The following is a 12,683-nucleotide window of genomic DNA, read 5'->3' on the forward strand; positions in this document are numbered from 1 at the left end:
GTCCTGTCACTTCCTGATATCCTGAAAAGTCACTCTCCAGCTTTTTTGTAGGCCCCCTTCAGAAACTGGAAGACCACAAGAAGGTCACCTGGGAGCTTCCTCTTCTCCAGACTGAACAGCCCCAACTCTTTCAGTCTGTCCTCATAGCAGAGGTGCTGCATCCCTCTGATCAACTCAGTGGCCCTTCTCTGGACATGCTCCAGCACATCCACATCCTTCTTGTAATGGGGGCTCCAGAACTGGATGCAGTGCTCCAGGTGGAGTCTCACCAGAGTGGAGTAGAAGAGGAGGATCACCCCTGTTGCAGTTCATGCAACAGTGGAAGAAAAATAGTCCTTCCAATGGATTAAAGGTACTTGTCCAGATGACCAAAGATGTATAGCATGAAAAAATCTCAGTCATTACAGATCGAGACTGAGGCATCAATATGTTTGCTAAGTAGATTTGATATTTTAAGTTTCAAATGTTGACCTATATAGTGATTGATCAGTCATCTTGTATAAGGAAAGAATGTAGGGAATGTTGCTACAGGAAGCAAACACAGTTAAGATAGGGAACCATTGGTATCTTACGTGAGCGAAGGCATTGCTACTCTTCATTTCAGACACCGCAGCCTTGTACATAGCCATTCTTTCCTTCAAGGAGACGGTCTCCTGGAAATCCAGTGTTGTGCTCTCAGCCCTGGAAACGCCTTCTTTAGGTAGTCCTCTTACAAGTTTGTACAAACCCACTGTAAATACAAACAGACATCAGAGTTTCCAAGAAAAAAAAAACAACAGGTATTTCTTTCCAAATCCTCTACAAACCCACTGTAAATACAAAGCAGCCAGGAGGAAAGAGACCTGGGGGTACTGATAGATAGTAGGCTGAAGATGAGCCAGCAGTATGCCCAGGTGGGCAAGAGAGCCAATGGCATCCTGGCCTGGATCAGGAAGAGTGTGGCCAGTAGGACAAGGGAGGTTATTCTTCCCCTGTACTCAACACTGGTCAGGCCACACCTTGAGTACTGTGTTCAGTTCTGGGCCCCTCAATTCAAGAGAGATGTTGAGATACTGGAACGTGTCCAGAGAAAGGCAACAAAGCTGGTGAGGGGCCTGAAACACAAACCCTATGAGGAGAGGCGGAAGGAGCTGGGGCTGTTTAGCCTAGAGAAGAGGAGGCTCAGGGGTGACCTCATTGCTGTCTACAACTACCTGAAGGGAGGTTGTAGCCAGGTGGGGGGTAGCCTCTTCTTCCAGGCAACCAGCAATAGAACAAGGGGACACAGTCTCAAGTTGTGCCGGGGAAAGTATAGGCTGGATGTTAGGAGGAAGTTGTTGTCAGAGAGAGTGATTGGCATTGGAATGGGCTGCACAGGGAGGTGGTGGAGGCACCGTCCCTGGAGGTCTTCAAGAGAAGATTCGATGGGGCACTTAATGCCATGGTCTAGTTGACTGGATAGGGCTGGGGGATGGGTTGGCCTGGCTGATCTTGGAGGTCTCTTCCAACTTGGTTGATTCTATGATTCTATGACATGAGAATTTCTAAGAAAACACAACAGGTACTTCTTTCCATATCCTGCACAAACCCACTGTAAATACAAACAGACATCTGAGTTTCTAAGTAAAAACAACAGGTACTTCTTTCCAAATCCTGTGCAAACCCACTGTAAATACAAACAGACATCAGAGTTTCTAAGAAAAAACACAACAGGTACTTCTTTCCAAATCCTGTGCAAACCCACTGTAAATACAAACAGACACCAGAGTTTCTAAGAAAAAACACAACAGGTACTTCTTTCCAAATCCTGAAAGATAAGCAGCAGTAGAAAGGAGCTGTTTTATAAACTCTTTGCAACTGTACATTATTTACAATGTAGAATTTACTGAGGGCAGAAAAATTATTTGGTGAAGCTTTTGAAGCAGGGAAAATCCTTGGAGAAATAACAAAAAGCTTTCTTTACTAATGGAGAAAAACAAACAAACAGACCAAAACACCACAAACAAAACCAATTTTATCAGTAGGCATACTTTCATTTTCTTGGTAGCATTACATCTGCATTATACCATAAGAAGTTATTCTAAGTACTACAAACACCCTATTATAGTTAGATAATGGTTAGAGATGGTCTCTTCTCACAGGTAAATAGTGAGAGAATAGGGAGGAAATGGCCTCAAGCTGCGACTGGGTGGGTTTAGACTGGACATTAGGAAACAGTTTTTCAAAGCAAGAGTGTTTAGGTACTGGAATTGGCTGCCCGGGGAGGTGGTTGAGTCACCAACCCCGGGCGTATTTAAAAGTTGTTTGGATGTGGTACTTGAGGAGATGGTTTAGGGGTGAACTTTGTAGAGCAGGGATAAAGGTTGGTCTTGATGATCCTGAGGGTCTTTTTCAACCGGAATGTTTCTGTCATTCTGTGATGTATTAAGTTCTAATTAGCTGTACATTATCATTTCCATTTGCTTAATAGAGAGTCTATTCTGAGTTGGTTGTAGATTTGAGTTTACTGAGATTGCATTAGAGTATGTTTTAATTGATTTAGTGCTATTCAAACTTTGCTGAAAATCATCTGAATTGCTAACTGCATTTTAACCTTACTTCAAGGTGTGAAGGTTATCTTTAAGCACTTGCAATTTGACCTCAGTGAATGCAGAGACAATAGTTCAGAGAAATCCTAAAAGAGGAGCACAGAATCACTAGCACTAAGAATTTTTTGGTTGATATTTTTCTGCATTTATATGACTGTAGTAGAAGAATTTAATATACCTTAAAATTTGGTATAAATATATTTTTTTCCTTCTTGTTTCAGACAAGGGGGAAAATGTATGTTGTGATCGTCTCTTATCTGTGATCAGAGACATCATCATCATAATAATAAATTCCTCAGGCTGGAAGTTTCTTGTCCTGAGATTTTTCTATAGTGCATGGAAAACTGCCAGGGTAGGTATAGGCTGGGTATTAGGAGGAAGTTCATCACAGAGAGAGTGATTGGCGTTGGAATGGGCTGCCCAGGGAGGTGGTGGAGTCACTGTCCCTGGAGGTGTTAAAATAATGCCTGGCTGAGGCACTTAGTGCCATGGTCTAGTTGATTGGCTAGGGCTGGGTGCTAGGTTGGACTGGATGATTTTGGAGATCTTTTCCAACCTGGTTGATTCTATGATTTTTGCTAGTTATTTCTAGATCTAGTTATTCCTCAGTATAATGTTTCCTTGACTGTGCAAAGAACCAATTGTTATTAAAATTAGTGGTTGGGGGTGGCAAGAGTTCTGGGTATCAAAATGAATCAACAATATTAATTTTGGAAAATATTGTCTCACAGTAATTCATTACCCTGCCATAACAACTACTAACAGTGTAATGGAATAGAATCATAGAATAGGATCAACCAGGTTGGAAGAGACCTCCAAGATCATCCAGGCCAACCTAGCACCCAGCCCTAGCCAATCAACTAGACCATGGCATTAAGTGCCTCATCCAGGCTTTTTTTTTTTAACACCTTCAGGGATGGCACTTCCACCACCTCCCTGGGCAGCCCATTCCAATGCCAATCACTCTCTCTATGAGGATCTTCCTCCTAACATCCAGCCTATACCTCCCCCAGCACATCTTGAGACTGAGTCCCCTTGTTCTGTCGTTGGTTGCCTGGTGGAAGGGACCAACCCCAGCCTCCCTTCAGGTAGTTGTAGACAGCAATGAGATCACTTCTGAGCCTCCTCTTCTCCAGGCTGTACACCCCCAGCTCCCTCAGCCTCTCCTCATAAAGCTGTGTTCCCAGTCCTTTCACCAGCTTTGTTGCCCTTCATGTTTAGGCATCTAAAATTTTTCTTCATACTGTTCTAATCCAACAAGAGATGCTTGGATTCCACCTAGTTGTAAGCATGTGAATAGCTTCATTAAGCAGAATACGCATACTAGTGTGCTTAAAGTTAGATGTGTGATTTGATTCCTTTCTGATTTGGAGCCAATGAATTTAATGGACTGTTTAAAAAACCATTTTAATAGACACATGTTATTAGCCACCTGGGGAATGAAGGTAAGAGGAACTATTCTTGTTAGCTTTAAACCAGAAAATGCTCTCTCTTTGGAAACTAAGTGTTTTATACCATAATGTGGAACTCTCTGTGGTGGTATGAGAGATGAAAAAAGCTTTTGCTCATTCATTGAGAGAGTGATTTGCCATTGAAATGGGCTGCCCAGGGAGGTGGTGGAGTTGCCATTCCTGGAGGTGTTCAAGAAAAGCCTGGATGAGGCACTTAGTGTCATGGTCTAGTTGACTGGCCAGGGCAGGGCTATAGGTTGGACTGGATGATCTTGGAAGTCTCTTCCTACCTGGTTGATTCTATGATTCCTTTTGTTTGTTTTGCTCTAAGGTTTTGCTGATTCAAGAGAACATAAAAGTGTAGTATTTTCTGATTCTTTTAGGGATAAATGTGTGCTTGTGATAGAATAGCAAGTTCCAAAGTGAGGTACACCAGCAAAAAGCTTTTTGCTTTTGTCACGTGGTGCTCATGCAATAGTATCTGTTCCAGAGAACTGAATTATTTTATTAACAATAAATTACATCAACTCTGTAAAATAAATGGAGCTTGACAAATCTTCTATGCATTACAGGATTAAACAATTCTGGCATTCTGCCATTATTTCCAGTGATATGACTGCATCAGTTATCCCTTTGGGTATTCATAATGGGTTTTTACAAGGGGTTGAACAGCAGTATGAGCACTGCCTTAATTGTTTTTCAGTGGAGACAACAGAAATTGTTGGTACTCAGTCCTAGAGCTTGCTGTAAATATTGCTTGATACTTCTAGGAAAATAAGACTTTGGCATAACTGAGACATTTAGGAAAAGGTTCTATACCACTTCAGTGGTTTGAGGGTATTGTTCTTACTGAAAAATTGAAGCAAGTGGAAATATATTGTCATTGGCTGTAGAAAACCTGAAATCTCATGGTGATGGGAGAAATAATCTACAGATCAGCACCATCATATATTTTTCAGCTCCTGAGTATTTTTTCAAGTGCAGAGTTGCATATTTCAGTGCCTAACCTTAGCTATTAGAAGTTTAAGAGTTTCCAGCAGTGCTTTCAAGCACTCAAATGAGTCTCTAGGGAATTTCCTTCTGATAATACTCCATTTTGCATTTAGATAGTCTTCTGTCTCTCACAGGAGCAGAGGAAACCATAATTCCCTCTGGGTCTGTCACATTTTTATAAAAAGCTGCATTTGTAAGACATATGAATTGTTGACTCTGCATTTTCACATAGTTCATGTTCTTCCTAATTCCTGGAGGACCAACAAATACTTCTCAACCATGCTGTGCCCGATGCAGACTTGAAGACAAAGCAAGTATGGAATGGTGGATTCCATTGTTACAGGGTAAAAAGCAAGTCTTTGGACTGGAAATGTCTAGAAGAAGGTTACTCAACACTGGTCAGGCCACGCCGTGAGTGCTGTGTCCAGTTCTGGGCTCCTCAATTCAAGAGAGATGTTGAAATACTGGAATGTGTCCAGAGAAGGGCAACAAAGCTGGTGAGGGGCCTGGAACACAGCCCTGTGAGGAGAGGCTGAGGGAGCTGGGGATGTTTAGCCTGGAGAAGAGGAGGCTCAGGGGTGACCTCATTGCTGTCTGCAGCTACCTGAAGGGAGGTTGTACCCACATAGATGTTGGTCTCTTCTGCCAGGCAACCAGCAACAGAACAAGAGGACACAGTCTCAAGTTGTGCCAGGGGAGGCCTAGGCTGGATGTTAGGAGGAAGTTGTTGGCAGAGAGAGTGATTGGCATTGGAATGGGCTTCCCACGGAGGTGGTGGAGTCACTGTCCCTGGAGACATTGAAGAAAAGGCTGGATGAGGTACTTAGTGCTGTGGCCTAGCTGATTGGACAGGGCTGGGTGCTAGGTTGGACTGGATGATCTTGGAATTTTCTTCCAACCTGGTTGATTCTATGATTCTAGAGGTAAGAAATACAAAAAATACCTGAAAAACTTGAGAAACTGCAGAGAAGAACCACAAAATTATTCCCACATGGAGAACTGCAGCTGTTTCTAGTTGATAGAAGAAAACTCTATAGGGTAATAAGGTTGTAAAGTATGATTGTCTTTCCAGAAAGAAATGAGCAGGTGTTTGAATTGGCTGTGGCAATTATCAAGGCAGGAATTATAAAATATGTCATTAATTTTATTTCCAGAAAGCCCTGCCCACAACTGTATACAAGTGAGTTACTTTGGGGTTTGGATGAGGTCAGGAAAATCTTCACAAGAATGCTTATGGGCAATTCATTCATTTAGGAGAACCAGAAAAGTGGGAAAGCTTGGGCACAAAATGGCTTTGCGTCACTTAAAAATAGGTAGCCTGGAGCCCTAGGGAATGTCTGTGCTACTCACGGCGGTGCAGTAGAAATTTCAAGGTAGTCCCTGGCTCCTTTGTGGCAGTGCTGGAACTGCTCAGCTGTTGAGAGCCTTCTAGATCTTCCCAGTGTGCCCAGGTGGCCAAGAGAGCCAGTGGCATCCTGGCCTGCATCAGGAATGGTGTGGGCAGCAGGAGCAGGGAGGTCATTCTGCCCCTGTACTCTGCACTGGTTAGACCACACCTTGAGTACTGTGTTCAGTTCTGGGCCCCCCAGTTTAGGAGGGACATTGAGATGCTTGAGCATGTCCAGAGAAGGGCGACGAGGCTGGGGAGAGGCCTTGAGCACAGCCCTACGAGGAGAGGCTGAGGGAGCTGGGATTGTTTAGCCTGGAGAAGAGGAGGCTCAGGGGAGGCCTTATAGCTGTCTACAACTACCTGAGGGGTGGTTGTGGCCAGGAGGAGGTTGCTCTCTTCTCTCAGGTGGCCAGCACCAGAACGAGAGGACACAGCCTCAGGCTGCGCCAGGGGAAATTTAGGCTGGAGGTGAGGAGAAAGTTCTTCCCTGAGACACTGGAATGGGCTGCCCGGGGAGGTGGTGGAGTCGCCGTCCCTGGAGCTGTTCAAGGCAGGATTGGACGTGGCACTTGGTGCCATGGTCTGGCCTTGAGCTCTGTGGTAAAGGGTTGGACTTGATGATCTGTGAGGTCTCTTCCAACCCTGATGATACTGTGATACTGTGAAAGTGACAGACAATCTCTGACCTGGTCCTAGTTCCTCTAGGCATAGAGGTTTGCAGAGGTGCAGGCAGATCTCTTGCAGAAGTGCAGAGAGCATCATGTTGGTGGCACTTCTTGCCTCATTGTGAGGCACTTAAATGCCTCCTCTTGGGAAACTTGAGGCATTTAAGTTTCCAGGTAGTTCAAGCCTAAAACATCAGGGCTAAGCTGGTTGGACGCACAAGGCAGAGCAGAACACGTTGTCCAAGAGCAGTGAGGCAGAAGCAGCAAGGCAGAGGCAGCACAACTGCTTGCAACTTAGCTCAATTGATATTATTTGCCTGAGTGCAAAGGCTCCTTTGGCCACAGAGGTTCACCTATCAAAATGGCATTTGCAAACCTGACCATACGAAGTGACCCCAGGGCTTGCTCACCTTTATTTGGGCAAGACACCAACAAGTACCTAAACACCTCCGGGTACCTGTTTATCACTTCTGGAGGGAACATAATGGCCCAAGCCTTTTGTTTTCCTCCCACCTTTGCTTCCTCCATCAGCAGAAGGGTGCTGCAAGCCAGGACATCTAATAGGCCTATTAGCTTTCCAGGACATGTACTTCCAATCATCTGTTTTCTTGTTGCATCAGCCTCCTCCTTCCACCAAAAGAGCACTGATGCTCTGGCTGCTTCTATAGACTTGAAGTTGTCAGAAATGCTGTGGTGGCATGCTGCCAGTGAGATAAACTCTGTGACCTGACTATTAGCCTTCCAGGACAGTGTTAAAGAGCTCTTTAATTTGGTAAGGAAAAAGTAGAAAAAGTAATGCTCGAAAGGCAAGCATTAGGGATATATTTTGAACAATGAGCATAAGAAACTTAGCAGCATTAGCTAGAAAAGTTCTTGAGTACTGAAATTTCCTTCTCTGCTTGTTCTACTAGAATTTGGAACTGCTAAACATGCAGGCTAAATATTTTCTGATTAAAAAAAAAAAAACTTAAACCACAAAACCAACAACCTGGAGTCAGTGGCTGCATGATGCTATGTAAATAGCTATGAATTTTATTTGCAGAGTGGACAAGTCTTTTGATGTTGTTTATTTGTTTGACTTTAAGTGAAACCACAGATAAAGGCAACTCAGACGACAACAACTGATGTTTCTGTCACTTAGTTGTGTCATCCATACTCTGTCTTTGTTAAACCAAACAAAGATACACACACACACACACACACTTTGATACTGTGAAGCAGCGGTCTCCAAAGTGAGATGTGCACACCCCAGGGACTATGCAAGGCAGTCTTCTGGGGTGCAAGAATCAAATGTGTTTTGTATCTGAATGATTATTAAAGATTTATTTTGTGACAACTGCATCCATTATCCTCCTTTAATGCCTATTTATATGTATGTTGCATAATGCATTGCCAGAGTAGTACATGTGTACAATCTGGAAGTACATACACAAACATGGGAGCGTATGCTCAAAAATGTTTTAATGATAGAGATGTGCCATCAAAAATCTTTGGAGACCACTGTCTCAGATGAAAGCAGGTTGTCAGATCAATTATATACTAACCTTCAGAGGTGCTGCTGTGGCTGTTCACTGATGACATCTTTTCAAAGATTGCTCTCCCTCTTTTCACGCTAGACTCTGTCGGAGAAATGACAGAATGGCTCCCGGGCTGACTCTTAGGTATTAATGAAAGTGAACTCTCACTCTCTGTTTTCTGTTAGAAGACATTAAGAGGATGCATGTTAAAAGCTGTTGGTGGGAAACAGAAAAGCCTGAATGAGGCACTTAGGGCCATGGTCTAGTTGATTGGACAGGGCTGGGTGCTAGGTTGGACTGGATGATCTTGGAGGTGTCTTCCAACCTGGTTGATTCTGTGATGGATTAAGGTTTTATATAATTTTAAATCCACAGATTTAATTGCCAAACAATTATTCTACAGCTCCACTCATTTTCTACCTTGTCATCTATTTATGGATTTGTTATTTTCCTTTAAACTTATGCTTTTAGCCTTCTTCTTTGAGCCCATTCCTTCTTCCCCCCCTTTTAAATTTCTTACATATTCTTTCTTTTAGTGGAGACTGTAAATAAAATGCAAGGTAGGAAATATAAAGATACCTTTAGGTAGCACACGTAACAAGAGTAGTTAAGACATGATGGGATGAGTGCCTGCTCTTAAATACTCTTAAAGATGTCCTTTTAAAAAAGTTAAATACTTTGAACATTAATAGTAGCATTTCTTACTAAAAATGCCTCTGCCAATCTAAGGTAATTCATGGTATGCAGAAATAGTAGTAGTAACTTGAAGTGCTTTCCTCTATTTCAAACTTGATGTCTTCTGGCTTGCTGACTTTTAGATAAGTGCAGGACTGTACAGCACGTGGAAAATTCACTATCTAATTGAAGCATAATCACTCAGTAGGCCACTGAAATTGGCATCTTAATCATTGACATTTCTAAATGTAATAACTGCATATTCCCTGGAATTTGGCACTTCAGTGCTTTATTCTTTTCATCCTGTCTGGAGTATGAGATCAGAACGTAAAAATAGCTTCCTGCTTCACCTTTTTATCTGAGAAGCCCATTCAAAAATAGAATGTAACATCAGTCAGTATGTAAAACTGAAGTAGCTACATGATAGAAAGTTACTTAAATATAGACATAAATTATTTCCAAACAAAAAAAATGAATAAATGCTGTTAAATTGGGTGCTCCATACAACAGTCTATGTCCCCACTGAATACCTGCTCCCACAAAGAACACACATATAACTATAAAATCTTGACATTAAATTGAATCCTGAATGAATCAGAAAGAAAAATACAAAAAGTTCTTCTAGTTTTCTTCTAGTAGCAGGAACAGTGTGGCCAGTAGGACGAGGGAGGTTATTCTTCCCCTGTACTCAGCACTGGTCAGCCCACACCTTGACTACTGTGTCCAGTTCTGGGCGCCTCAATTCAAGAGAGATGTTGAGATACTGGAACGTGTCCAGAGAAAGGCAACAAAGCTGGTGAGGGGCCTGGAACACAAACCCTATGAGGAGAGGCTGAGGGAGCTGGGAGCCTGGAGGAGGCTCAGGGGTGACCTCATTGCTGTCTACAACTACCTGAAGGGAGGCTGTAGCCAGGTGGGGGTTGGTCTCTTCTGCCAGGCAACCAGCAACAGAACAAGGGGACAGAGTCTCAGGTTGTGCTGGGGGAAGTATAGGCTGGATGTTAGGAGGAAGTTGTTGCCAGAGAGAGTGATTGGCATTGGAATGGGCTGCCCAGGGAGGTGGTGGAGTCACTGTCCCTGGAGGTGTTCAAGAAAAGCCTGGATGAGGCATTTAGTGCCCTGGTCTAGTTGACTGGATAGGGCTGGGTGCTAGGTTGGACTGCATGATCTGGTTGATTCTATGATTTGGCAGTTTTTGGAAGAGTAACATATATTAGCTTCCAACAAACAAAACAGCTCTTGTCACTACCTTGGTGCTTTTTCAATAAGCAGCATTTATGTTAATTCTGTTCTTATTAAGCAGATGTCTTTGCCATTCACTGGCACAAGCTTATTTGGGTAGATACTCCAACAAAGCGGCATGAAAATTAAATTTTTCCTAAAGAAAAGGACTTTGTGGTAATCATAACACCTTCCACTAACTTTAACAGTTAAAAATCAAACAAAAACCCCCAAACAAAGTCAAGGAAGCAAACAAAAATCCTAGAGGAGTTAGCTGTCAAAGATGCCAACAGTAGGGGAAAACACAACACATTTTGAATGTTCTCTTTTGTTCTAATATTGCTGAAGCTAGTCTATCATTCAAGAGATTCTCCCAGGTTGATTACCAAAAGCACAGACAACACTGTGGCAATATGATCCTGACTCTGTTCTCATTTATGGCAGCACTGGAAAAGCAGGAGACAGACGTGCTGGTCTAATGACATGCACAGCTGCATTTTTCTTTCATTTCCTCTCTTCCCTTCTCTATCCTTCATTTCTTCTCTGCATAGCCATTTCTGAGGCACAGACTGTCTGTACCACATTTCAGACATTATAATAGTCTGCTCTTCAGCTGGTTTAAACCAGAATAACATCGTTAATACTGGGTTGTAACTGCAATGATAGCCAACTCTGAAGAAGGGTACAAAATTAATAGCCCTTCTCACACAAAGCCCTGTTCATTTCAGACACCTGCTACCTCCTAATACCCTTGGAATGTAAGTACCTCCTTCCTCTCAGCATACATACATTTTGCCAAGGCTCTCTGTCCTACCTGTGCTGCAGTGTCCCCCAGATCACAGAGCTTATCTCACTGGCAGCATGCCACCACAGCATTTCTGACAACTTCAAGTCTATAGAAGCAGCCAGAGCATCAGTGCTCTTTTGGTGGAGGGAGGAGGCTGATGCACCAAGACAATAGATGATTGATAGTACATGTCTTGGAAAGCTAATAGGCCTATTAGATGCCCTAGCTTGCAGCACCCTTCTGCTGATGGGGGAAGCAAGGGTGGGAGGAAAACAAAGGCTTGGGCCATTATGTCCCCTCGAGAAGTGATAAACAGGTACCCAGAGGTGTTTAGGTACTTGTTGGTGTCTTGCCCAAATAAAGGTGAGCAAGCCCTGGGGTCACTTCGTATGGTCAGGTTTGCAAATGCCATTTTGATAGGTGAACCTCTGTGGCCAAAGGAGCCTTTGCACTCAGGCAAATAATATCGACCTAAGGTGCAAGCAGTTGTGCTGCCTCTGCCTCACTGCTCTTGGTCAACATGTTCTGCTCTGCCTTGTGCATCCGACTAGCTTAGCCCTGATGTTTTGGGCTTGAATTACCTGGAAACTTAAATGCCTCAAGTTTCCCAGGAGAAGGCATTTAAGTGCCTCATGACGTGGCAAGAAGTGCCACCAACATGATGCTTTCTGCACTTCTGCAAGAGATCTGCCTGCACCTCTGCAAACCTCTATGCCTAGAGGAACTAGGACCAGGTCAGAGATTGTCTGCCTCTTTCTCAGCACCCTGGGAAGATCTAGAAGGCTCTCAACAGCTGAGCAGTTCCAGCACTGCCACAAAGGAGCCAGGGACTACCTTGAAATTTCTACTGCACCGCCGTGAGTAGCACAGACATTCCCTAGGGCTCCAGGCTACCTACTTTTAAGGGAGGCAAAGCCATTTTGTGGCTAAACTTTCCCACTTTTCTGGTTCTTCTAAATGAATGAATTGCCCATAAGCATTCTTGTGAAGATCTTCCTGACCTCATTCGAACCCAAAAGTAACTCATTTGTATACAGTTGTGGGCAGGGCTTTCTGGAAATAAAATTAATGACATATTTTATAATTCCTGCCTCATTAATTGGCACAACTAAATCAGTATAATGTGTTTTTTTCTCTGAAGAAAGTGGTTTACAATACTCATGCTAATACAACACCTTTGGCACCTAGAGTCAAATCAGTCATTTGTTTCAATACAGACATGTCATGCAAAAATTTTGCAGCTAATCTCAAGCAAAAGCTACTGTAACTCACAGAAGTAGACAGATTCCTATAAAAATATGGGTTTCCACAGGGCATAACATGTTGTACATATCCTGGAATCATAGAAACAACCAGGTTGGAAAAGACCTCCAAGATCGTCCAGTCCAACCTATAACCCAGCCCTATTCAGTCAACT

General features: G+C 43.2%; 1 protein-coding gene across 1 annotated transcript in view; it reads right to left on the reverse strand.

The window, feature by feature from the left end:
• Positions 1–12,683, reverse strand: part of XIRP2 (xin actin binding repeat containing 2) — a 47,691-nt gene that overhangs the window by 19,776 nt on the left and 15,232 nt on the right. Inside the window, exons 4-5 of the mRNA XM_064166109.1 lie at positions 8,611–8,761; positions 573–730 (exon numbers count right to left, since the gene is read on the reverse strand). Coding sequence (XP_064022179.1) covers positions 573–730; positions 8,611–8,761 — 309 coding nt within the window. The remainder of the gene's footprint in view (positions 1–572; positions 731–8,610; positions 8,762–12,683) is intronic.

Source organism: Pogoniulus pusillus, chromosome 2, assembly GCF_015220805.1.
Source record: "Pogoniulus pusillus isolate bPogPus1 chromosome 2, bPogPus1.pri, whole genome shotgun sequence".
NCBI classification, from domain to species: Eukaryota; Metazoa; Chordata; class Aves; order Piciformes; family Lybiidae; genus Pogoniulus; species Pogoniulus pusillus.